This window comes from Sinocyclocheilus grahami, unplaced genomic scaffold (assembly GCF_001515645.1).
Source record: "Sinocyclocheilus grahami isolate Dianchi unplaced genomic scaffold, SAMN03320097.WGS_v1.1 scaffold925.1, whole genome shotgun sequence".
Classification (NCBI taxonomy): Eukaryota; Metazoa; Chordata; class Actinopteri; order Cypriniformes; family Cyprinidae; genus Sinocyclocheilus; species Sinocyclocheilus grahami.
In genome coordinates, this window is record NW_015506104.1 from 304957 (window position 1) to 332838 (window position 27882).

The 27882-nt window shown below is 36.5% G+C and overlaps 2 protein-coding genes across 4 annotated transcripts in view; one reads left to right on the forward strand and one right to left on the reverse strand.

Annotated features, from left to right (window-relative positions):
* Positions 1–605: 605 nt before the first annotated feature.
* On the forward strand, positions 606–13917 carry LOC107564349 (peptidyl-prolyl cis-trans isomerase A-like). Of its 2 annotated transcripts, none has more exons than XM_016249405.1 (7): positions 606–861; positions 1211–1241; positions 1795–1883; positions 2043–2139; positions 7070–7145; positions 7240–7371; positions 13514–13917. In XM_016249405.1, exons 1-7 carry the CDS (start codon positions 721–723, stop codon positions 13599–13601), a joined length of 654 nt encoding a protein of 217 aa, XP_016104891.1. In that variant the 5' UTR covers positions 606–720; the 3' UTR covers positions 13602–13917. The 2 variants fall into 2 exon arrangements, with proteins under 2 accessions (XP_016104891.1, XP_016104892.1); XM_016249406.1 differs by lacking the exon at positions 13514–13917 and adding an exon at positions 7865–8281.
* LOC107564348 (zinc finger CCHC domain-containing protein 24) overlaps positions 8897–27882 on the reverse strand; it is a 37834-nt gene continuing 18848 nt past the window's right edge. The window contains exons 3-4 of one of the 2 annotated variants that reach the window (XM_016249403.1): positions 15101–15265; positions 8897–13211 (exon numbers count right to left, since the gene is read on the reverse strand). In XM_016249403.1, the coding sequence (XP_016104889.1) occupies positions 13098–13211; positions 15101–15265 (279 nt within the window). In that variant the 3' untranslated portion in view covers positions 8897–13097. Of the gene's footprint in view, positions 13212–14019; positions 14312–15100; positions 15266–27882 lie in introns of those variants that run through there. The other variant, XM_016249404.1, reaches the window with a different exon arrangement.

A 27882-nucleotide genomic window follows, 5' to 3' on the forward strand; every position in this document is an offset into this window, starting at 1 on the left:
CCTCTCCTTGCTCGGGCCCCGGGGCTTCAGCCCTATTGTTAATGCGGCCCTGGTTTTCCCCAAAAATGACAACAATCACATTTATTTTTAGATTTTACTATTTAGTTGACTGCTGGGAATGCCACGCTATAGAAAATGGAGTTTCAGTATAATGTTCTTATCTAGTATTATCAGTCATTTTTACATTTCTACACTTTCATAATTTTCTGAACCCTTTTCTCTCCTCTTGTGAACGAAATCTGAACACGAACAGAAGACACTCATTCAAAAATATATGGCAGGAATTGTAATGTATGCTGTTTCGAAATTCAGCCAGAGTTTTTTAAGGCAGGAAAGCAGTGAAAGGAAGAGACTTAAGTAGGCTAAACGAACGATACAGTGTATGCAAATCAATGAGAACATGCATAAATCATATGACAATACCGTGGACTTTTTACATTTGAATACTGATGCCCCCGAAAAGCTTAAGTTACTGAATTGAACTGAATAAGCAATCATCAATTTGAATTATTATTATTTCGACTCACCAGACCACATGGTGTCGCTGCTGATTTTAACTTGACCCACTTATGGTTCTATGATGGCTCTTGCTTCGAGTCCTCGACCATAGAAGAACATGTCACGTGCTGTGTGAGTGTGTACGATAGTGTACGCCAGTTATAACCTTGAACGCTGATTCTTATATATATTCGTTGATGAGTTTTCAAGCCTACAGCAAGAATGTTACAGATGAAAAATCGCTTGAAATATTGCTCTGTCGCAGTCGCTGCGAACAGACTGGTTTCAGGCCCGGTGAAGAACCCTGTTGTCTTTATGGATATTGCAGCTGACGGCGAGTTCATTGGAAGAATAATTATTGAGGCAAGTAATGAGTTATTTAACCTGAATGCCACAGTTAGTTGTTATGCAATTTAAATGCATGAATCAGAGACTGTTACAATGAAAAAAGCGAGGAAAAATAAACCGTTGTTCTTCTTGCCAAGGTATACAATGACTGAAAATAGCTTGAATAATGCAGGTTTTCACCAGTAGCTTCTGTTGTAAATATGGCAATGTTTTAATAAAAAGTTATATTTATTATTATTATTATTGACGATACTTGTAATATAAGAATACTTTATTAACAACAACGATAATAATAATAACAACAACAATTATTTGTATTAACATTCATTATTCTAAAGACAGGTTTTTCATATTTTATTTGCAGCTTTATGCTGACGTCGTACCCAAAACAGCGGGTAAGTAAACATAGGTTTCATAAAAATAATTAATTTTAAAAAAGCATATATAATATAAATATAATGGTAACACTTTACAATAAGGTTCCATTAGTTAATGTATTAACTAACATGAACAGTACATTACAGTATTTATTAATCTTTGTTAATGTTAGTTAATGAAAATACACTCATTCATTGTTAGTTCCTGTTAATTCACAGTGCATTAACAAATGTTTTCAAGCACAACTTTTGATTTTAATAATGCATTAATAACTGTTGAATTTAACATTAACTAAGATTAATAAATGCTGTAGAAGTATTGTTCATTCTTAGTTCATGTTAACGAAAGTAGTTAACTAATGAACCTTATTGTAAAGTTTTACCAATACAATAATATTTATATTACAATTTTCATGACAAATGAAAATGTACAATAAAAATATGCAATGTACAATGAATGTTATATATAGTATATAATATACAGTATTATGTACAATACATGATTTTTTTAAAAATCTAAGTAAATTTCATAGTTTTATACAGTTCAGTTCTCATGGTTCTTGTCTTTCAGCAAATTTCCGGGCCCTTTGTACAGGAGAGCATGGCTTTGGATATAAAGGCTCAGCATTCTACAGGATCATCCCTCAGTTCATGTGTCAGGTAAACTATTAGTGCTACTGTTCACTGTGCCCTTTAGCATTACCATGTCTATCTATTTATTACATCAAATGTCATGTTATCTCTTTAGTGTTTATTTATTGGTTATGAGTTATATGTTTTTGTCCTAATGTCATCTAATGATTTATGTTTTGCTGACAGGGTGGAGATTTCACTCATCACAATGGCACTGGTGGAAAATCTATTTATGGAAAGAAATTTAACGATGAGAATTTCAAGCTGAAACACACTGGACCAGGTGATGTCACTACTGTTACTGTACCATACTTACCATGAACTGTCACAAAAATAGAGAGTTAACCCCTTAGCATTCCTGTAAAATTTGCCTAAAACACCTAAAGATCATTCCCATGCATCTGCTTTTTTATGTAATAAGCAGACATATTAAGCTTATTATAAGCAGCAGGATTTTTTTATTTTTTTAAAGAAAAGGTTATAAACATGGCAAAATGTGTAAGCGATAACAATCACCGATGGCTGACAGACATCACGATGTTGTGCTGGCATCGTAATCCCTCCTCCCCATACCCCCCGCAATCCGCCGCATTCCAATTCCGTGTTCAGAAAGGAAATTAAGTGTACTACAGAACCCCTAAAGGGAATAAATAGCCTAAAGCCCCGTTCACACCGTTAACGTTAACTTTAAAGATACCTATAAAGACAATGATATTAGCGTCCACACCAGCGAACATCGTTCATCGGCTGGAGAAAAATCGTTTTGAAAGTGATTCCAACGATATCGTTTCTCTTTGTCTTTATCGTTATAGTTGTGGTGTGGACTCTGCTATTCTTTAATATGGAGAACGATTTTTAGAACTATATCTATATCGTTATATTTATAGTTATCGTTTTTGGTGTGAACGGGGCTTAAGAGATGGGAGGATTAAAAAAATATTTCAGTACTTTCTCTCGCAGTTATATCGTTTGGTAATTATACTGTATATAAATTGCAGGCATCGGGGAGCCGCTACTAATATGCAGGGCATTGAAACCGCTTTCGAATGCGCGCTCTCATTTTACTTTCACTTTCGAGATTCGCGATCACACAGACTCTATACTATGGACCAGTACTGCCGCTACCACACATTTTACAAGATCAGATATTTGTCAGTGGTGCTCAGTATCTGCAAATCATTCGCCATTGTCCAATCAGTCATCTCTCCTTACTCTGTGTATGTAGTAAGTGAACTTTCATGTACTATAATGTAACAGTCTACCGCTAGCAAGCGACTAACCATGACCCTTTAGTGGCTCCATAGAACGCGTTATTTGTTTTCCGTGCCTTTCTGCATAGGGATTCATGCTTCGGGCACACCCCCTAACAAACCTTATAAGTAGTAATATTTTGTAACTGATATGGAACTTAAAGGAGACATATTATGCCCCTTTTTACAATATGTAATATAAGTCTCTGGTGTCCCCAGAATGTGTCTGTGAAGTTTCAGCTCAAAATACTCCACAGATCATTTATTATATCATTTTTAAAATGCCTATTTTGAGTGGAAGCAGAAACACACTGTTTGTTCGGGCCTGTCTCTTTAAATGCAAATGAGCTGCTGCTCCCCGCCCACTTTTCTAGAATAGAGCTGCACTATTACAGCTCGTACCTGCTAAAAACATCTGTTTTGGTTCTGATTATCATGTTTATCGCACTGAAATCATGCGTTTTAAACCACATTAGTTTAAACATCTGATATATGGTTTTCTGAGAGCACACACCCGAAGCACACGTACAGAAAGCGGCTGTCAGTACTCAACTAAGTTCTCATTCACACACAAGTTTACGTTAAAAACACACATGAGTTACAAAAAACAGTCGGTTATGTCTGTGAGGTAAACAGCTGGGAAATAAATCGCATGTTTATTTTAGATCTGTGTGGCAGCAGCAATATACATTAAATAAATCAATAAATCCACTGCTCTCTTGTCTCCTCCGAAGCTGGGTCTCTAAATAGTGTTCTGTGCTCGTCTGTGCAGCCAATGACAGAACAGTTAGCATGTTTTGCTCAAACTTTCGCCATGGCATTAGAACTAGTACACTGTTGTTGCTTGCGAAAACACAATAACGGTGCCGTGGGTGTAAACTTACAGATTAAGGGGCTGTAATATTATAATGAGATCCCTTTGCCACGTCACCAAGGGAGCGAAATCAGACGCGCTCGTTTTCTCAGACACTTGCAGAAACAGGCTTACCAAAACAAAGTTACTGGGTTAATCTTTTTCACATTTCCTTGGTTGGTAGATGAACTATGCCAAATCCTCCTTAAAGGGTTACTACACCCCAAAATGAAAATTTTGTCATTAATCACTTACCCCCATGTTGTTCCAAACCCGTAAAAGCTTTGTTCGTCTTCGGAACACAATTTAAGATATTTTGGATGAAAACCGGGAGGCTTGTGACTGTCCCATTGACTGCCAAGTAAATAACACTGTCAAGGCCCAGAAAAGTATGAAAGACATCGTCAAAATAGTCCATCTGCCATCAGTGGTTCAATCTGAATTTTATGAAGCGACGAGAATACATTTTGTATGCAAAGAAAACAAAAATAACGACTTGTTCAACAATTAGTCTCCTCCGCGTCACCGTTGCGCCATTTTTGGAGAGTATCCACTGAACGTAAACTGTGTATACTGTTCCGAAGACGAACAAAGCTTTTACGGGTTTGGAATGACATGGGGGAAAGTAATTAAAGACAAAATTTTCATTTTGGGGTGGAGTAACCCTTTAATAGGTAGCCATTGTAGAGATTGTAAAATTGAATGATCATATGATCATATTTTTTTGACCTGGTAAAGACTCTGGTATGTTTCGTAATTTGGCAGTGTTTCTAAGATGGAAGAATGCTGTTTTTGTTACATGAAATATGATTTTCAAAATACAAGTTGCTGTCTAATATAACACCCACATTTTTGACTGTAGAGGAAGTAACACACATCCGTATAGATGCAAATTGTAATCTAAGAGATTCTGTGTACTGTTTTTCGGTCCAGGTAGTAATATCTCTGTCTTATCTGAATTTAATAGGAGAAAAGTATTTGTCATCCAATCTTTTAAATTTTTAACACGCTCCGTTAGCTTAGATAATTTAGAAGTTTCATCTGGTCTTGTTGAAATATATAGTTGAATATCATCCGCATAACAATGGAAACTAATCCCGTATTTTCTAATAATATTACCAAGGGGCAACATGTATATTGAAAATAGCAGAGGGCTCAAGACTGATCCTTGCAGCACTCCATACTATACTGGTGTAAATTGAGATGATTCCCCGTTTAAAAAATCAAAGTGATAACGGTCGGACAGGTAGGATCTTTAACCATCTTAAAGCCTGCCTTTAAATACCCATATAGTTTTGTAATTGATCTTTGAGTATGTCATGATCTATAGCAGGGGTGGCGAACTCCGGTCCTGCATAGCTCAGCTCCAACCCTAATAAAAACTCACCTGCCTGTAGCTTCCTAGTAACCTGTCAGACCTTGATTAGCTTGTTCAGGTGTGTTTGATTAGGACTGAAGCAAAACTCTGCTGGGCTGCGGCTCTCCAGGACCGACGTTCGCCACGCCTGATCTACAGGTGCATCTCAATAAATTAGAATGTCGTGGAAAAGTCCATTTATTTCAGTAATTCAACTCAAATTGTGAAACTCGTGTATTAAATAAATTCAATGCACACAGACTGAAGTAGTTTAAGTCTTTGGTTCTTTTAATTGTGATGATTTTGGCTCACATTTCACAAAAACCCACCAATTCACTATCTCAACCAATTAGAATACTTTATAAGACCAATAAAAAAAAAAAACATTTTTAGTGAATTGTTGGCCTTCTGGAAAGTATGTTCATTTACTGTACATGTACTCAATATTTGGTTGGGCCTCCTTTTGCATGAATTACTGCATCAGTGCGGCGTGGCATGGAGACAATCAGCCTGTGGCACTGCTGAGGTGGTATGGAAGCCCAGGTTGCTTTGATAGCGGCCTTCAGGTCATCTGCATTGTTGGGTCTGGTGTCTCTCATCTTCCTCTTGACAATACCCCATAGATTCTCTATGGGGTTCAGGTCAGGCGAGTTTGCAGGCCAATCAAGCACAGTAACACCATGGTTATTGAACCAGCTTTTGGTGCTTTTGGCAGTGTGGGCAGGTGCCAAGTCCTGCTGGAAAATGAAATCAGCATCTTCAAAAAGCTTGTCAGCAGAAGGAAGCATGAAGTGCTCTAAAATTTCCTGGTAGATGGCTGCATTGACTGGACTTCAGAAAACAGTGTTTTTTTTTTTTATTGGTCTTATAAAGTATTCTAATTGGTTGAGATAGTATTTTGCAGGAAGGAGCACAATTCTGCACAATTCTTTTTCTAAAATTGTAGACATAAATGGAAGATTTGAAATAGGTCTGTAATTTGCCAGTTCACTAGGATCTAGTTGTGGTTTCTTAATAAGAGGTTTAATAACTGCCTAATAATGGTTTTGGGACATGACCTAGAGATAACGACGAGTTAATAATATTGAGAATCGTTTCTTCTGCTACAGGTAACAACTCTTTCAGTAATTTAGTGGGTACAGGATCTAATAAATATGTTGTTGGTTTAGATGCAGTGATGTTTATTTAGCTCTTCCTGTCCTATAGTTGTAAAGCATTGCACACTCACTCTTTGGGTGTGATGAATGAAGCTAAATTACAAGACCCTGTAGATTCTAAATTTTTTATTGTATTTTTTTTTCTGCAGAAACTGCATCTGTTTACAGCCACAAGGTGGTAGTAAGGCTCCCTCAGTTGCAGAAACCGCTTTTGTAATCTTCAAACAAATGACCTACTTTCTAAGCAAGTCAAAGCCAGCCTATCCTAGTGCATTTTTGGTGCCAGGGGGATCCTACACCAGCAAACCCTCTTGATAGATTAATATGGGCAAACAGTGTTGGGTTGTGTAATATATGACTGGATGTAATTGTAGTAGAGAGCCATAACTTACCCAACCCAGATGTTGTCTTTCATTCAGTACCCCCCTGCCACTTTTCCAATTTTTAAAAAAATTTTATTCTTTGGTTGTTATTGTGGATCTGTTGATTTGTTAGATTTTCCCTGTATCACGATATCATTAAATTATTAAAAGTGACAAATTTGCCTATAAAATCTCAGGAGGTGGTCTGATTTCCTCTGTCTCTTTCTTCTAAAGGTGTTCTGTCTATGGCAAACTCTGGGCCAAACACAAATGGATCCCAGTTTTTCATCTGCACTGCAAAAACAGAATGGTATGATGGTGGAAAGGTTATTGGTTTAATTATTACCCATCCCAAGTGTTTTAATTTTTTTTATGGGATTGATGTTCCTGTCATTCTCTTTCAGGCTTGATGGTAAACACGTTGTTTTTGGGCAGGTCAAAGAGGGAATGGAGACGGTCTCTTTAATGGAGTCCTGTGGCCTACATGATGGAGGAACTGTAAAGAAGATTGTCATCACAGACTGTGGAGAACTCAAGTAACCAAGAATGTGTATTCATTTTAATGTGATCAAATGTTTTCACATCAAAAATGCTTATGCATGTAAAGTAAATAATCCTTTTTTTTTTTTTTTTTTTTTTTTTTTTTACATTTGTTACCTAAGTACCTATTGCCATTTTAATGTGTCTGTCTATGGATCCATTAAGGTGTTTTATGCTTACTAGGTAAGCAAATTATTCAGTAAGTATGGTGATTACTTACCCCTACACAACCAATCTTGCTTATGGGTCAAATGCCATGGGCCATAAGGAAATTTATACTGTTAAAGCCTTTTTCTTTCTTTTTTTTTGAAATTAGGATAAAAGCTAAACAGAGATTGTTTACTTTATAAGAACCATGCCAAAGAAACCCCAGGAGGTTTTTTAAATAAATAAATAAATTACACATGAAACTGGTTTTGACATATGGAATTTCTTCCAGGATATTTGCGTTATGTGCCCATTTTTTTTATTTTTTTTTAATGACTCAAGGCTGTTTTCCAGATGAGGGCCGGCTACAACTGCAGCAGTATATCTGGTTGCGTGGCATGCTTTTTAAATCTTCCTGAGAATGATCCCAAACCTTTTTTTAGACTATCCAGCGACAAGATTTCCTGCCCACCTAAAGCAGAATATGACATCCTGTTTGGCTATGAAGATTCTCCACTTCCAACTTTAAACTTTCAGCAAGAATCTTCTGAAAATGTTCATACAATAGTTGTGGAGACAGTTGGGAATAACGAGTTTGTCAGATGTGTTCCATTATTACTGCAGCCAGCTGACATACACATACCCTGAAATGAAAATGAGCAGTCCATTTTAGATGGTGTGTAGGTGTAGCTTATCACAGTAATGCCTTATGAAAGTAAATTATGAACCTTTGTGGAAAACAGTGCTCTTTCCTAAATGAAACCATATGGGGTCTGAACTCACCACTGGTTTGTTTGACTTCTCCAATTGCAATGTTGCTATAGAGACATTTTCATTCCCATTCTGTTTAAGTCTACATTGTTGCAACAAACTTGATATAATTTGGGCCTCCACCCTCTAGTGAAGTTTAAGAGATTTGGAATGTGTAGACCAATTACTTGAAGTTGGCTTCAAGACTAAAGCCAGCGTCATGCCAAGTCCTAACGTTCACATACAGTGCTCATGTGTTTACAATCATTACAAGTAATTAGGTTGAGTTAAAAAATACACATCTGCGTCTTCAAACCTGCGCTGTTGCAAAGACAAGGCAAACGCTGAACTAAAAGAAATGCTCTTTGGGCTATTCGATAGTAAATGAATGTGATGTCAGAATGACAACTGTTCCCCAAGGCTTTAGACTATGGTTTTCAATTACACAAGCATCATTCCCAAGGACCATATCTAAATAATTAATCAGTCCATACTGCCTTCAGCTTGACTGATTTAAAATGGACACAATTTCCCAACACCCAGACACGAGCCAAAGAACATGTTGAAATCCAAAAACAGGCTGTACGTATATTTGGCACAGATTGTACAGAAATGTATATCATTCTGTGCTATTACAAAAAAACGAAACAGAGTCATGATTCACTTAGTCAATGTTTTAATCGAACAAACTTCTAAAAGCACAGTCTTCAGTTTTCCTAACTAACAAATAAGGCACATATCGGAATGCCGTTTCATGGACACAGAGCAACAGATTTCATCTCGTCCCACATTCCCTCATTAGCACTTTCTGTTGCTCGGTCCACTCCAATATGATGACAAATATTTTACAGACATTACAAACATGAGTGTTAAATCAGTACATTCAGTAAATCTATTAATGGTACTGGAAATCCTAAGAGTAAATAGAGGCATTTATTTATGACTAACAATAAGAGAGGTGTATTCTACAAAAGATATCATGGCAAGAATTAAACATGTATTAATATTAAATAAGAATACATTGCACAAATTATCAATCTTGAATCATTTAAAAAAAACATGCACATGCAAACTTCAGTCCCATACACTTGTTTGAAAAATAGTCTCTTTTTTTTCATTTTTACATATGAAGAAAAATATTTTAACATCATTCCTGGACTTGGCAGTAACTGGAGAAGGCTAACTAGAGCGCACAGTTTCATACAGTATGGGCTTGATTCACTAACACATGTCGACCATGTAAAAGGTTTGTACGTGCAATTCAGTGTTATGGTCAATGACTGGAGTTAATCACGTCTTTTTGCCACTGTTTTGCGTCTATAAAACACCTCAGTAAAAAGGCTCTACGACTTACAGTGCGAATCAGTCTCTGTTATGTTAAAAATAGCTGTTTGTGATGTTAGAAGGTTTTCTATAAATGCAAATCAAAACATTCATGCTGTATAGCAGACACAACGATTATAAACAACGTTGAAGCACACATATGCTCATAACGGGTAAGGTTACTATATAACAATAAAATCTAAAATAACAAAACAATTAAAATGGCTTGTAAGGGCATAATAATGTACCAACTTTTGAATAATATTCTATGTAGTCATCAATATTTTCTTCATAGAGTAGCTTCTGTTGCATATTTTATACAAAAAGAATTGAATTGTTAAAAAAAGAACAAAATCCTTCCATAAATATTTCTGTAGGATATAACCAAAGATTATTGTAAAACAAAGGAAAGAAAAAAAACTCCCAGCTCTTTTGCATCAGCATTTTGCCCTTTTTCACATACAAAGTTTTAATATTGCATCATAACATTTTGAAATCGCTAACTTGATGGTAATCGAATATATACACAAAACACATACTAGTATCTTTGTAAGGGAAAACAACAAAATCTTGTTTGGATATCAAATTGCTCCAAAATCTAAATCATCAATATTGTTTCCAAAATACACATACCTTTAATAGAAAATAACAAGTTTATACTGAATGTGAGCTATAAAAGTCAAGTATATGTATTTCAAGACAAAAAAACATGCGCAAAAAGCACTTTGTATAATGTTAAATGCATGTACACTGTCAATACCACAAGCTCTGTCTTTCATTCAATAAAGCAGAAATCAGGGGAAGCTCAGTTTCATAAATCTGCCTTCAACATTTACAAAACTCAGGGCTGTTTTCATTTTAGTCATGTATATAGTGCAATGCAACTATTTTGCTATAATAAAGCAAGGCCTAGATCTAGTGGTGCATTCAGTCATCTGTTAAAGTGTACAGAACTGACAATAAATTTAATTGATCCCAAAGATCACTATGTGTAGACTACCAGCTATGGGGGATCAGCAATGATTATGATGAATCCACAGTAATCGTTTATTTCACTGGTTATTTTCATTACGCCATTCATTACGGTGTTTATCAAAAAGCAGAGTAGCTCATTCCAGCCTAAATGAAGCCTGAAGTAAACCTTGGCGTGTAAGAATGTATGCACAACGAAGCCATTAGCAACACCAGAAAAACACAGTTACCAAGAAATAAAGGGTCTCAGAAAAAATGATAGCAACTCTCAGAAACAGCCTTGTTTTTTATTTAACAGTGATCTAATGATTGACTCCCTGGCAGTTTATACTCCTTGAATTTCCTATCAGAAACTCAAACCCATTTTTTTAACTGAAGTAAAATTAGCTGGTTTACATTTTCAGACATCTAATGGGCTCTTTTATTCCTCAGCATCATGCATGGCATTCCTTGGCAAAAATCCTGACTTTTCATAACCAAACTGTGTTAAGGTACTAGAATCTAGTTCCCAATTCATATCTTTATCCCAATAAATGAAACATTAACTAATATTCAACAGAAAATATGTGGACTCCAAAGATAAGTAAACAATTATACACATTGTATTTACCATGTATATGCGTTTAACTTCATATGTACATCTAGGATTAACAACGCAATGTCATTTCTCACAATATCTGTCTACGACTTCCCACTGGAACACGTAAAGCTACAATTATTGTTCAATGATCCTGGGTCACACTCAAATATGATCAATTAGTACTTTGTGTGAGCCATAACAAGAGGTAACAGCACATACTGTAGATGAGATCCTGTACACGCTTATTTCCATCCAAATATTAACACCCTCCCATTATAATGCTCTCAATAATACATCTCTCTCTAAATGTCTCCTGATCAATTAAATGTACCCAAAGTGTTTTCTCATTACATTTAAAAAAAAAACTAATCTGCATTACTTACTTTGTCCTTCTTTTCCATTTACAACCATATATTTGTCCACTCACATAAAAAATGCTTCCTGAAAATCACAGTTTAAACGGGGTGTAATTCATCAGGTACGTTTGTAGATAATGCATAAACTTGCAGATATGGGGTTAGGCAATAAAGACGTTTAAAATTAAGGATTTCATTCTGACTGAAATACAATCAGAATGATTGTGTAAACAGCGGCAAATTTCTTTAATGAAACATTTTAGTGCAAGGGTCAGATTGAACACTTAAAAATAAAGGTTCTTTAGGTTATTAAAATGTTCTTCACACTAAGAAAAAATGGTTCAGACAAATGGTTCACTGTAAGGTTCTTCTGCGAACCCAAAATGGTTATTTTATAGCGTTGTTGTGGGAAAAAAAATCTATTTTGTAACCTTTATTTTTAAGAGTGAAGGATGTGAATGACTCATTTTGGATTTAAAAATGAATGTGTTGCATAATAGTGAAATTAATTAATGACATTTTCTAGAGCAGTGTTTATATAAAACACGTGCACCGTATTTCATCTGAGATGTGTCATTAAAACACACTCTTTATCCTGAGGCAAATATCTCAGTGAAGAACAGGCGTTATTTTTTTTAAATGCTAGCACATGGACTGAAAAGCTCACATTTTGACGCCTGTACCAAAACACCTCAGCTTTACATGGGTTTGTAAGACATTTGAAGCAGTTCTCTGGCAACAATTGACAACATACATAATCACATTTCAAAGGACGGTGATGATCAGCTAGCCATGGCTTTGTTTCGATCATCCACACACTTCATTTGACTGCGCAACAATGTAAAGGAACTGATGATTCTGCATAAGCTGCAATTGTTTTGCATAGTTTCCAACAACTCAATTCAAATGTTATGGGTGCCTCCAGGGCTGACCTTAGCCAACTTGACAAAAATATCTCACATTTGGCATTTCAAACATGTATGTGAAAGATATAAACTACCTGACGAGCTAATCCGAAGCATTAGAAAGTTCTATTCTACAGTAGTTTCTAATGGCAAGAGGTGGGGTTAGACAATACCTGTCCAGATACAATCACAGATGAAATTATCCCAGTTTACTTAATTCAATTGCACTACGAAACCATATACAAACATAAATAAATATGTGACACAAAAGCTAGGGATGGAAAGTCCATTGTCCCTCTGTTAATTCACAGTTAATATGATGTGCTATTGACCCAAAAACTCTGCAAAGGCACACTGGGCCCTTGTCTGAGCAAACTAACGTGACACCTTTAGTGCTCGGCACATCCTTATAGTTCACTTGGCAGGGAGAATGAAGGGAGAGTCTGTAAACACACAATCAGGAGACACAATGGTGAGGTAATCCACTGCGTCCCGTACGGATAGAAATACTGTCCCAACCATATTCATTTGTCCATTATACACAATAAATGCATCGCATGCTGCTGATACACAAAGCCGTTACTAGCGTTGGAGATATTTACATGAATATTTAGGCACTTTTCACTTTTTCTTGGAGTGCTTGGTAGGCGAAGTGATGGAAAAGGGTGGCGACGACCTCAGAATCCTCCTTATTGCACGCGGCGGCAGTAGTAGCCCAGGACTTTGCACTTCTCGCACAGATGCTGCGGGTGTTCCTTGCTCTGGTCAGAAACATCCAGGCCATCGGGTTTCTCTAAAGGACGCTGAGAGGAGCAGAACATGTGAATCACACTTTGGGCGCATGTGCATTTCTGTCCACAACATCAGTCAGGTTGAAACTGAAGATCTCTTTTAGCGTTTGGCTAGACTCTTTGGAGATATGGTTTTGGAGACGTAGGTCCAAGTCTCAAACCAAAATGGACCAACCGCAGGGGTGTGTCAGGGATTTGTTTAGGATGGCTATCAAGAGCCAATTCATCCTTGTTGTGTTTGTAGTCGCTGCCAGAAGTACATGTTTTGTTACTAAAACTTCATTTATTTTTTTCCCTTAAAATTTTTTGCACAGATTAATATACAAGAGGATTCCGAGCAAGTTTACATGCCTACAGGATTTCATCGCTCAAGACAGCAACCAGGGCGGGAAGACTCTATAGCGAATCTTTGTCTTGGACGTGACACAAAAGACACTGAGAATGTGCACGAGCCAAATCTTTTTGGCTGTTGATCACAAATAACACTTCTGCGATTATTTGTTTTCCCACCCATTGCTTTTGGAAGATAATTTTACAATCTTGTTATTCTTTCCTGTACGTCTCAGTTGCGCTCCGTGAATTACGGAAAACCAGGTTATGACGGACCATTGAGAGGAGACTGTAAAAAATGAGACTGACCATTGGGAGAGTGCTGTAACCTGAGGGAGTGTTTGCTTGAGAGCCAAAGGCTTTGGTGAATGATAAGAGGAAATGTCTAATACCTCTGTGAATTAATAAATTGGCAACTGCAGCCTGATGCTCTTAATTAGCAGAACAAATTCCTGGCAAAATCTGAAGAAGGAACAAAACAAAAAAACAGGAAGCTTGGGAGGACTTTATATAATACCTCTGCTCCATGTCTGCTCTCATACTGTAAAGATGTCAGCCGTGTGCCCTGTGCATGTCGTTAAATATGAGAATGATAAAAGCAGGGATCTCCGGGCGCCTGCTTCTCGAGCACATTCTGGTTCAGGCCTTGCTATTTCATGCAGCAGTGTGGCATTGGCACTACTGAGATACTTTCACTTAATCCTCCACTGGGAGCGGCTGGAGATATAAAATACTTTACGGTGTACAATCTGGATTATTGAGCGATTTCCACACTGCATGACCTGGAAGAATGATTTCCATTGTGAGAGAACAATAAAAACAGAAAATTGCATATGTTTGCTTGGGTTACAGGGAAAGAAGGCCAGCTGCAAACCCTTCAAGGCTTTTTGATATATATTGCAGTGCGCTGCACATCTCACACGCTTACTGCAGGAAACATGTTAAGTAGGTGAGACTGAAAAGCTAAAGAATTTGCTTTTCAGAAGGGAATTAGCCATAATACTCTGTCCTGTGGAAGAGTTGGCTTTCTCAACAGCTGCTAATGCATTTGGATGCAAAACTACTTGTAGGGAAGGTAATTGCAATGAATGCTTCCCTCCCTAGGGGTGCTAAAACATATCCATTTGCATGCTTACCTGCCTAGAACCATGTAGTGCCTACACCAGCAAGGTTAACCAGCAAGTCTACAGACATAATTTAAAAATAATAATAACATTAATGCTTTAATCCTTACCTTATTGTGTATACTACAAAATAATAACCTAAAAATCAACAAATCAATCCAAAATACAGCTTTTTAGATCACTTTTTACAGTGTAGATGAGTTCAGTGTTCAGTGACTTCCTGATAAATGACCCCTTCTTGAGTTCAAGAGGTATTTGAGTTAGACGGATGCCTTGAGTTTGAGTCTCAGGTTTCAGGGTACCTGTTGGGCCCCATCCATAAGAACTTCTTGGAAGATTACACTGTATGTGCTTACACCGTTCACTGACAGATTAGAAAATCTTGCATGCAGTATTTTAGCAATACAGTGTCACATTATATGAGCTGTTAAAAGACGGATACTATACCTGTTTATGAGGATAAACATTGATATGGCATTTGATGCATTCCTGTCCCATATTAGCCCAGGAGTTTCCACTCATCCACTTCCTCTTGCACTTAGGGCACTTGTATTCACCAAAGCATCTCTTCTTGCCTTGGTATGGAGTCAGTCCTTCGCCTTTGGGTCTTGCCTGAGAGGACATGTCAGAGACAGAGCCTGATTAATGAGAGTTCAGCTCAGAAAATCTACATTCATCCGATTAGCTGAAACAGTTTCGACTTAGCGCAGCTCGAAAACAATTTGAAGCTTCTGTGGATTGTGGAAAATTTGTATACATTTGCGACTGACCAAATTTTATGCAAATAAGTAAAGCATTGCACATAATATTTGATGTTATTGGAAAACAAGACAATAATCTTATTTTTTTTAAATAAATTTAACAGCTGGTGATCATCATGCAGTTTTGTTGTATGGAAATAAGCAGCTTTGACATTTTTCTTAAATTCTAGCTGATACAGATCAGCTGACAATTAATTTCATGTTATGGCCAATAACTGATAAATGGCTGTTATTAAAAGAAAGAGAGGGAGAGAGAGAGAGAGAGAGAGAGAGAGAGAGAGACAAAGAAAGAAAGAAAGAAAAAGAGAAATCCTGTAGCAAACATAGTGAGCAAGACAAATTACTAATTGTTAATCTATAGGACAGGCTTTTTTTCTTAGACAGCAGAAAATATTCTCCCAAGGACTTTATTATGGGAGAAGTTTCAACAAAGTGAGTCAGTGCTGACACCAATATCTAGGCCTTTACAACAGCAAAAGAAAAGTTTTTCCCTTGAGCATCACAAACATCATTTTGGTCAAAGTTTGTCCAAACCAAACACACTTTAAATGCTTAACTCGTGTCTGTCAAACCCTGTCACAACTGATTCTACGCTGCACTGCAAAAACACAGAAAAAACATCTAAACAAAATGTTGATACTTACAGCGAGCTGCTAAGTTGAAATGTGATGCTGTTATTTTTATTAACTTTTTTTTTCATCTTTCTAAACTGCACAAGATGCTGTGTGTGGTATGGCAGACTTCTGCTGGAGAGTTCAGACTCCAAACCACTACACAAATCTGAGAACTCTGTATATGGGGAATTCTAATTATTTTAATTATGTAAGTGAATTCAAACCTCAACAGATAATTGCGGTGTGGTCTCAGTATGCTTTCTGGTCATAGAGTGTACATTAATAAATACTCTGCTTCCTTTTTGACTCAACTCTCCTAAAAGAGAACAGAAAAGTGGCTAGTAGTAGTGCATTATGAGCACATACTGTAGGAGTGCCTATGACTTTTAGCAGATTGCTGTGATACTAAACAGGATTTAGGATGTGAATCCATGCATTCAACCATGTGTAATCTTGCATAGCAAATCACTGGCTACTGCAGTGTTTATTCCACACTGTTAAGGGGATAGGGAGGCCTAAAGCTGCTTTACTGGTGAGAGGATTTGGAAATGGACTTCCAGGTCCCATATGAGCAAAAAATAAGTGATATAATTTATTAGCATCTGCTCCCATCCACCCAGAGCCAACTGGCCAACTGACACACTGCATGCAAAAGGCTCTCCTCCCTAAACTTAAACACCATGAGTCAACCACTGTCAACAACAACTGGAAAGTGGAAACCATGACGGTTGTGGCTGTTGTTGTGGAGATACTTTCAAACTTCACAGAAAGTCTGACGCAAGGCTATCCCTATGATGGTGTCAGTCAATACGCTATTGTAATGCTGGTGGTCTGATGTGGGTGAGGTCCTAAATTGGAGAACAGGCAAAACAAAATATCAGTATCAGCAAAAAAATATCAGTGATATCTGATGTCAGAACCACTGCTTTCCATCACTGTTTTCCTTCAAACATTTAGTAATTAACATGGAGTTTGATTTAGTGTCAAGGGTGGCCTCATGGTCTGAAACTCAGATGTGAGCCAAATGACCTGTTTTTGAGAATACTATTAATTCATGAATGGATAGAGTTAAAGCTTCATATCATGGAAAAGTGATATTGGGAAATCTTATTACAATAAAATAACTGTATATTTATTTATAATCATTGAGTACCAAATATGCATTAGAATGATTTCTGAAGGATCATGTGACACTGAAACTGGAGTAATGTCTGCTGAAAAATCAGCTTTGCATCACAGGAATGAATTACATTCTGAAATATATTCAAACAGAAAACAGTTCTTTTAAATTGGAATAATATTTCACAATATTCATATTTTACAGTATGTTTCATTAAATAAGTGCAGCCTTGGTGAGCATAAGAGACCTCTTTCAGCAACATTAAATCTTCCAATCTTTTGACCAGTAGTGTGTGTATTTACGTATATATATATATATATATATATATATATATATATATATATATATATTACGGCTGTCAGTCAATACATTTTTTTTATCTAATTAATTACAGCATGCTGCGATTAATTAATTGAAAATACTCCCAAAAGATCATTTAAACCTATTATTGTTAAATGTTTAGGCTACAATGGCCTAACAAAGTATAAAAGAAGATAATTCGAGAAGCATCTCAGTATTTTTTGTTCATGCAATGAAAGTCACTAGTGACCAAAACAGCTTAGGGTGTGTTCACACTTGTAGTTCGATTCTTTGGTTCATTTGGTCTGGACCAAAAAGGAAAATAATACATTTGGTCCTGGTCCGCTTAGTGTTCACATTGGCATTTTTGACAGCGAACCTAAGGCATAGTGATATGTTCACAACCTGATTGGTCGGCTTGAATGATGTATATATCGTAACAGAACTCACAGAACACCCCAAACAAAAGGTGCTTAAAGACTTAAAGCGACGCTGCGGGTGTATGATATCAAAGCATCCATTAACCTATCGATCCGCTCAGTGCCGCTTTAAGTCGAACACATCTAATGCCGTCTGCTGGACCTAAGCGCGCTCATTCTTGCGTGTACATATCATTTTATTTTCACCACCTGCAAACTCACAAGGAGCTCATAAGAGTCACTTTACCTCATCGTTGCTCCACGTTTGTCCTCTGCTCATTTTGTTTTTGTTACACCACGTCGTCAAATCATGTTCATTTTATTTGAACCAAACATGACAAGTGCGAACGCACCCATAGTTACCAACAGTATTCAAAATACCTTCTATGTTGTGCAAAAGTAAGTAAGTCATTCATGTTTGAAACAACATGAGGGTGAGTAAATGGTGACAGAATTTATTTATTTATTTATCTATCCCTTTAATGTTTTTTTTTTTAAAGAAATTAAATTATACTCTAAAGAAGAAACTAGAACTACCAGCAGATGGTGGTAAATGTCTTTATGAGTCCATTCGTTCAAACGGCTGATTCATTCAGTAATTCATTAAACGGCTCTCTCTATGAATGGGCTACTGAATCATTGGTTCACACGATTAGTTCAAAACGGGGATTCATTCAGAAACTAAACACCGCTGTGTTGCTCAGAGATGCACAACAGTTCTGCTGTAGCTTTAGAGGTGATATTTTTGTTGACAAAATTGAACAAAACGCACAATACTGTGTTTAAATTTTGCACAATATTAACTTCTTATTTACTGAACTGTTGTATAAAATCACATTTGCACTCGTGTTTTTCGTGACAAAAACAGCACTCATGTGATATTGCTCTCGCTGCTGGTGTGATATCGCTTGTCATATGATATAAATATGAGGCAAAAACTCATACAGGGGCATTTTTGCCCCAATATCTTGATTTTTAGGGCATAACTGCATTTATGGAGTTGTTGTCCTGCATCATATTTGTCAAAAGTCGACTATATGAAATGTAAGATGATGTACTGGTCTGTGGGCGGGGCCAGTGCGTTAACTGCTTTAAAATATTTTAATCTCGTTATTTTTTCATAACTAATTAAGTTAACGCGCTAAACTGACAGCTCTAATACATACATACATACATACATACATCCATACATGTATGTAAGGTTGGAATAGATACCTGGGTCACTTTGCATTATAAACAAACACTGTACCACACAGCACACAGTGGGTGGATCTCCTCAAATCTCAACTGGACAAGACTGGACAGACACTCACAAGTTAAGGCATCTCTACGAGAGAGATTTGATGAGCAATCTTCAAGAATTCACAACTCTGCAAAAAATGCTCTATATATCCAGCACTGCAGAGGTCTCTGGGCAAGTGCCAGAGGACACACATGATATTCTGTTGACAGCAGTCTGACCTATTTTGGTTGTGTTTTTAACAGATTTTAGACCAATAGAGCTACACTGGCAGTGTGAAGGAAACCTGGCAAATTTGACATTGAGACATTCTGTAACTCATAGAGAGGATCTAAGCTTTCAAGAGCAGGAATAGAAAGGAAATAAAACAAACAAACAAATAAAAATGAGTTTTTTTCTTTAAATAAATGAGAGAAAATAAACTATTTGTTGGTCATTTGAAACACATTAGTCTAGTACTAACCACCGGATCAGAAATCCACAAACCCAAGAACCCAAAATGTATTATCCTATTGTTTTAGCTCTGAGAATATTCCTCACACAAAATAAACAATTGCTCAAAACAAAACACTTGTTATTTTCCAAATGCAACAATCTCAGAGGAAATAAGGCAATGGAGAGTACGCTCTACTTACAGTCACCACCAGGGAAATGACGAACGAATTGCGTTGACAGTAACGCCATAGTCTAAACACACCCTGACCAAAGCCTGTGTGTTGCAGATTTGTGTTTACACAGTTCTACTCAGTGCATTGCTCTAGAAGTAATGTGACCATTTTAACCCAACCTGAGCTTAGTGGACACAGCAGGTTTGTGTAAATCAATCTGGCTGTTTGTCCAATGAAAACACAGCTTAAAGACAGGAAAGGGAATCAAAAAGAGCAACACTGAATAAATAGCTGATGTTTGATATGTCTTTCCCATCCTGCCGCAAGTCAATGTTTACTTCAGAAGCAATATGCATTAGCTTTAGAGGGTTTTTGAAAGAAGGGCCCTCACTATCCAGCTGTTCGAGGGAGTTTTTTGGAGTAAAAATAGACAAAAACAGCCACTGGCCACAAACATGTGCACACAAAATATTTACTGCCTGTCAACACTCAGTAAGGTGAATCTTGTTCCAAAGACCCTCACATTGTTAATCCTAGCGGCCTTAAATGACAGCAGGTCACTCTTTGAGGACCAAGCAGAACATTTCTGAGCTTTCTGAATGTTTTGGACATAGAAGAGATTGAAGTATCCAGTGACTGTAAACACTTATGGAGAAGGGAGATCAGATCGAGCATCTCCTCTCACCATCCCGCCAGCTGTGTTCCCTATGGAGACTGAAAGAGGGGGGCGAATCTGGCTGTCCTAGCAGCAGAGCCGACCTCCCTGCAACAGGACAAATACCACAGCACGGCAGTCATCGCTAACAGCTGGATACGTTCCTCCAATCAGGCCCTACAGGACTGAAGGGGGAAGGAAATCAGAAGCAGATGGGTTCCACGCTGGTATAACATGAGAAACTCTAAAAGTCCCTTTTCAGATCAGCCCTCTGTTTTCAATTAAGACTATATAGATTAACAAAAGGGTGCCAGAGGAGAAAAGTGAGAGATAGTTTGGAGAGAGATAAGACTTAAAGGAGCGGGAAATGTTGTGAAGGGTCTGATCAGGGAGAGTTCAAAAAAAGAACAGTACATTTATAAATCACTTTCGAAACTTTAAATCCACTTTTTAAATAAAGTAAATACACACAAATCTGCATCTCTGCTCACTGCTACTGCAGTATATTGCCTGCTACAGTGCAATAAATCAATAAATAAAACGATAAATAAATGGTTTAAATGAATAAAAGAAATCAAACAAATAATCCTCTGACAGATAATTGACATATGTTTCAGTTGTCCTTTAAAAATTCAAAAAAAAAAATCATCTGATGACATGTTTCAAAACATTCTCCAAAGAATTTTATGGGGGTGCTACAGGGTCTTGCCATCTATTTGAGAAGGAACGGCAGATCTACAGAGGTCACAAATTTAATAATAATTCACCACATTTAACGTTTTTTTCTGTTATTTCTGTTATTGTCTGTGTGCAAAATGGAGGAATTCTTGGAAGGGTGACTATGCAGTTTAAGAGAATTCTTGGTGGTAATTGAAAAAAACAATTTCTTTGGCTCAGGCTGCTGAAGTTTGGTTTTGCAAGGAAATGCATGTCAAGTCTTGGGGCAGAGAATCAACAGGAGACTACAAAAATCCAAACACTTTTTTTTAGCCTTCACAAACGCAGTACTTTTATGTACTGCATTTGTGAAGGCTAAAAAAAAGTGTTTGGATTCCGTCCAATTATGTGCATAATGTTTGGCTAATCATGAAACCAGCATAGTGTTGGATAGTTTCCTTCCACAAACATTCCAATTCATGCTTCTTGCAAATTCTGAAAGTCATCTGATGACATGTTTCAAAACATTCTCCAAAGAATTTTATGGGGGTGCTACAGGGTCTTGCCATCTATTTGAGAAGGAACGGCAGATCTACAGAGGTCACAAATTTAATAATAATTCACCACATTTAACGTTTGTTTCTGTTATTGTCTGTGTGCAAAATGGAGGAATTCTTGGAAGGGTGACTATGCAGTTTAAGAGAATTCTTGGTGGTAATTGAAAAAAACAATTTCTTTGGCTCAGGCTGCTGAAGTTTGGTTTTGCAAGGAAATGCATGTCAAGTCTTGGGGCAGAGAATCAACAGGAGACTACAAAAATCCAAACACTTTTTTTTAGCCTTCACAAACGCAGTACTTTTATGTACTGCATTTGTGAAGGCTAAAAAAAAGTGTTTGGATTCCGTCCAATTATGTGCATAATGTTTGGCTAATCATGAAACCAGCATAGTGTTGGATAGCTGTCCTTCCACAAACATTCCAATTCATGCTTCTTGCAAATATCAAGATTTGTCTGATTTAATTAAACATGAACTCACTGAACTCAAATATTTGAAAACTTAAGCCACACTTGCATAAAAGTTTTTGCATTAGTTAACAAAATATTAAATTACATTTATATTAAATATTTTAACTGAAATTAAACTTACATTTTTAAACAATACATTTCACAAAATTTCAAATGAGAAAAAAACATTATAGATTAGAGACATTATAAATATAATATTAAGATAATATTTAAAATATAAATATATATAATAGAATAGAATATAAAAGACAACATTTGTGGTTGTCAAATGTTAGTAAACATAAAAAATAAAATGGCTTAAAAAGTTAGCTCTTGGCCTTGCATCATTTTATTGTATTATTTTAATAGATGATATTCAGACATTTAAAGAGTGCAAATACTTAACAAAAATAGGTGTCATCTCATCGCTTAGTACATGTAAACAGACACGAATGTACTAACACGTGTTACAGAGTTCTAAGCCATTAGCATCACAATGTGAGAACTGATCAAGAGGAGCTCTGTCTGGCCTGGATGAGGAGATTCAGCCAAGGCCAAGACAGAGCCTGCAGATGGCCTCTCCCAGAGTCCCACACACAAGAATGATAGTGTCGAGCTCATCAGCTGCGTCTGTGTGCGATTTCCGGAGTGCTCCGCGAACGGCCGGACTTGAGCAAGCATTCCAGTCAGGTGCACGTTGGTGTTATTTATTAATGCCCACTAGGGCGGCTAAATGAGGCTAGTGTTTTCTTGGGTCTCTCCGTGTCCTTTTCTTGTGGGTGCAGCTGTCTCTTTTTACGCCTGAAAGGCAAGGACAGCATCGCAGAGACTGACAAGAGGGAACAGGTGTGCTGTTAAATGATAAATCTCTCAGCTCACAACGCCTCAGTGTTAGGAAAAACAATCCAATCACGCAGAGTCACTGACCGAATTTAGGGAGAAATTAGAAAGCAAGAAAAGTTTTTAGCTTTAAAAAGAACATGCTTTAGCTACTGACCTGGGGTCAGCCTTGACATTTTTTATTGATGATTGGTGTTGGAGAGTCTGAAGTAGCTCATACTGGATCTGTGTTCATAAAGAGAAAGGGACGGAAACTGCTAAGCTGCTATCACCAAGAACTAGTCATTAACATGATGTCACTGATAACACTTTACATTAAGGTTCAATTTATTAAAATCAATGAATTAGTGCATTAGGTGTCAACTAACAGTGGACAATACTTTAAACTAATTTATTAATTTTGTTTAATATTACTTAATACATTTTTAGCATTTGTAGCAAGTTTTTTTTATAACATAAAAAATTAATTAACAATGAATAATATAGTATTATACATGTATCTATTTTGTTCATGATATAAGTAAAGTTAAAGTTGGCAGGAAAAGAAAATTAAATGTTCTAAACACACGATCTTACTTTAAAAAAAAAATTTGAACCTCGTATTTTTATTAAAATGCCAAAACTCACCATAATCTTCCACTGACATGACGTATTAACAATGAATAATATAGTATTATACATGTATCTATTTTGTTCATGATATAAGTAAAGTTAAAGTTGGCAGGAAAAGATTAATTAAATGTTCTAAACACACGATCTTACTTTAAAAAAAAAAAAATTTTACCTCGTATTTTTATTAAAATGCCAAAACTCACCATAATCTTCCACTGACATGACAGTGGATGTTTGATAATCCATTTCACACGGATATACATCCCAATACAGAAGAAAAATGTGTTGCTACTTGAACAAATTGAACCTTTTTGTAAAGCATTGCTCACCAAAACACAACACCAGAACTACAGCAATATTGAAATTCAAACATGTTTAGCAAAACAACTATATACTAACGCTATTCTCTGAAGCAAATATCCCTGAACCTTACACATTCCTTGAAACAACTATTTTGAATTGTGAAACCAACACATGTCTAGTGGTCACTAATAATCAGTTTGAAAATTCAGCACAGATTTAGGCTCTTTCACTATTTTCTAGGCTATTACAATGCTAAGCAATGTTTTCCAAGTATTCCAGATAGCGCTGGACTGCTTCCTGGTTTTTTGGCGTAGGCCCCTGGAGTTTGGCTGCTCCCTGTGCCAGCATCTGGAATCCATCAGTATAAACAATGGAGGCCCCGGTGCTGGAGCCTCTCATCCGGCTCCCATGGGACTGCACTCCGCACAGCAGTCCCACCAGATACAACGTGCTCAATTACCCCACATCGAAGTTAAGAGGAAGAAAACTCAACTTTCTACTAATCTGTGTTTAGATTGGCCGGGATGCAGAAGAGATTGATTCGCTGATAGATGCCCAAACACACAGATTAAACTCAGCCATTCCTGAGGGTACACTCTCTACACTGCTCTGTTTGCTCTGATAATTAGCTGCAAATCTTTTGATTAAGATTCTTATTGTTCAGTCCATTGTAAATGAGTCACACACAATGCACTGTGCACACTAACACGACAATTCCTCTGCCAAGCGTTCAGTGATGGGAATCGCAGCACTCAGTGTCCCTTGACCTCCATTTTCTAGAACTGAAACATATGTTATAGATTACACTAAACAACAGACATTTAGCCAAAGTGAACAGCAATCGAACACTTGCTCTGAAATATATAGGTTTACAGAATCCTTTTGGGCAGGGGTGTCAAACATATGGTCTGCAGTCCGAATATACAGCCTGTGGAGAAGTCTAATCTCATTTCAAAAATTCAATTATGATGAAAACATTCCCAAACATTTATTATATCTCTATGATAGATTCATAATATTCTACTTTTTACAGCAGGATGGATGAACTCGTTAATTTGTGTTATAGCAACAGAAACCTTTTTTTAAACAAATTGCGGCGCTCAGTCTGCGTCTCTTACTTTTCACTTGAAACTGGATCTGTAAGTGACAGAGCAGCGATTTCCAGGGGTTTCTTCATCATCACTGAATAATTATTAGACATCCTATATACATACTATATTAGTGGTTTTCTCTTTTGGTCTTAATTAACATTCCTTAATTATGATTTTTTTTTTATGTACAGGATACATGATCTAAAGGCCTCTGGCCAAATTCCACATTATGTTTTACACCAATTAAATACACCAATAATTAATACTGGATGTGTGAGTATGAATTGTGCAAGCACCCTCTATGGGTTCACCAAGGTTTATCAAATTAAAAAAACAAATCTGCATAAAGTGACGCTTAGTCCAATTTGGCCCGTGACCTAAAATGAGCTTGACACCCCTGCATTAGTGGTATATAAAGTATGGTCCGCTCACTTGCTTGAACATGTTGAGATTGCTGGCAGTGGGAGTTGGCATTTCATAGATTCCAGACTAATATAGCTAGACCAAACCCATATATACTGACTAATGTGAAAGAAACAGAGGATGCAGAGGTAGGCAGCCCTCATACTTGGCCTCTAAATACTAAGCTAAGTGTGAGAGAGTCTTTATGCTAAATCGAGCTGTAGAACATAAACCTATTTATTCATACAGATGTATTTATAAACTCCAGTAAGTTACGCACCACTGGCATTAGGTCAGTGAAAAATATACAGATCTGGCCAGACACAAATCTTATATATGATTATGTACAAAATTATATATAGCTGTATAGGAGTTTTTAGTTACACAAAGACAGGCATTGCTTGGGCCCTTAATTTGTTCACTAGCAGCTGCTCCTTCCCAGCAATGACTGCTGAGATAAGCATTCTTATCTTCTACAGTGCTAAATATAAAAGCCATGCACAATCACTGTATTAAAACATTTTGCACTGGTGAATAAAAAAAGAAGAAGAAATTACAGTGTTTGATTGCTTTCTAAATGTCTTCTAAATATTAAATTGTTTAGCCTATCTTGGGTGAACTATAATTATTAACAATTTATTTGTTGTTTAATAAAGCATTTAATAAGCCATGAGAGGACATGCATTACAGCTATTTTATCTCAGCTAAGGGGTGTTTTCCGCTTAGTGTCTTGCCTACAATTCCTTTAACTGCGATTAAAATCACTATAACACACAACCTCATATTGCTTATTACTTTTATAAAAAGGCAGAAACAGATATAGGACACCAGTATTCAGTTAAATCAAATACAAAAACACTCAAATAATATAGTTCATAACCTTAACTGTCAGCTGTTTATGGTTTCCAAGTACCATAGCAACTCTGCGTATTAATATAGATGCCATGGCTTTGAATGCACCTCATCCAGTCAGAATTTATAGTCTGAACTATCAGTCTTATAATTCACATATGTATATACGACTTAAATAATTATTACAAATAAGCAGTTTTGCTATAATGATTCATTAAGTAGGTGTTTTAGCAGTCATCCAAAGGTCAGTGTGGATCAGTCCGCCTCTGAATGTGACACCCGACAGAGTAAGTTAATGCACTATCCAGGGTTTCTGAAAAGACTTCAAGGGGCAACATCCTCAGCAAAGGCTGTACTTGTGCAACATTTCCAAATAGCTTTCCAGTCATGAACAGAACATAATGATAGTATAAACTTCTCCAAAATCTCAAAACAAAGGATTTTATAGCAAAAACAGCAAAGCTCTCAATACGGCAGCATCCACTGGAGGCTGAATAAAATAACACTCAGTACATCATTTCTTGGGAACCAGCACTCTTCTTATTTATAGGTAATAAAATTGCATTCAGTCACACAAATGAATGAACTAGTTATTAACATACCACAGTGTTTGCTGTGTTTATCTCTCCCCTTAGAAAAACAGAGGATTTCCAAGAGACCTGGCCTGGCAAAATCACACATAGCTGACACAAAATGATATGTAACATAGCAACATTAATAACAGTGGTGTATAAAGTACCTGAAAGCTATACTCAAGTAAAAGTACAGATATCTTACCAGAAAATGACTATGGTAGAAGTTGAAGTCACCGTTTAGAATATTACTTAAGTAAAAGTCTTAAAGTATGTGATATTTATTGTACTTAAGTACGAAAAGCATTTTTAAAATCTTAAACATACTTAAGTATTGAAAGTAAAAGCAAAATGGAAAAGAAGTAAACAAATATATATTTAAAAAAAATGTTCATACACCGCTTGAGTAGCAAGATTGTGTTCAGTTTTAACTCTTTCTTGCATTTTGTATTTTTGGGTAAGAATAAGAAACACTTCATCTGGTACTTAGTGTCTTTCATTCCAACACAAGAAAACATTTCTGGAATCTGCATCTGAAATAGCATTTAGATGTATTTACACAGTTTATGTATCTCAGAGGGGACATGGATGCATTTAAACAGCAGTTACAGATGCATAAATAGGCCTAATGTTTTGTTTTTAAAATAAAACGTTGAATACTGATATTTGAAATAATTGAAAACTAGTCGAAATGTGAAATTAAAACCGCCAGTAGGTGGCAGCAAGTGACTGTTAATGAGTAAGTTATTGAGATTCAACCGATTCATTCAAAGGCTGATTCATTCAGAAACAAAGCATTTGACGGTGTTCAATGAGTGAATCACTGAATCATTTATTCAACCGATTCGTTCAAAAAGCTGATTCATTCAATAAGTAAACACCGTCCATTGCTCAGAGACGCAAAACAGTACTGTGATCTTTGTTTGGAACTATTTTCGTTGGCAAAATTGAGCAAAAACCAGCAATATTTTGTCTAAAATGCAAGTCAATTATTGTATAAAATGATTATTAAATGTGTTCATGCTGATATCTGCAGAAAAACGGTACTCTTTGTGTGATATAGATTAATTTAACTATATTAAATTATATAAATATAAAAAGCATCCAGAAGCATTTTGCCATCTACAATTGAGAATGCCTGGAATTTTGAGTTTTAATAGACTAATAAATCAACGTG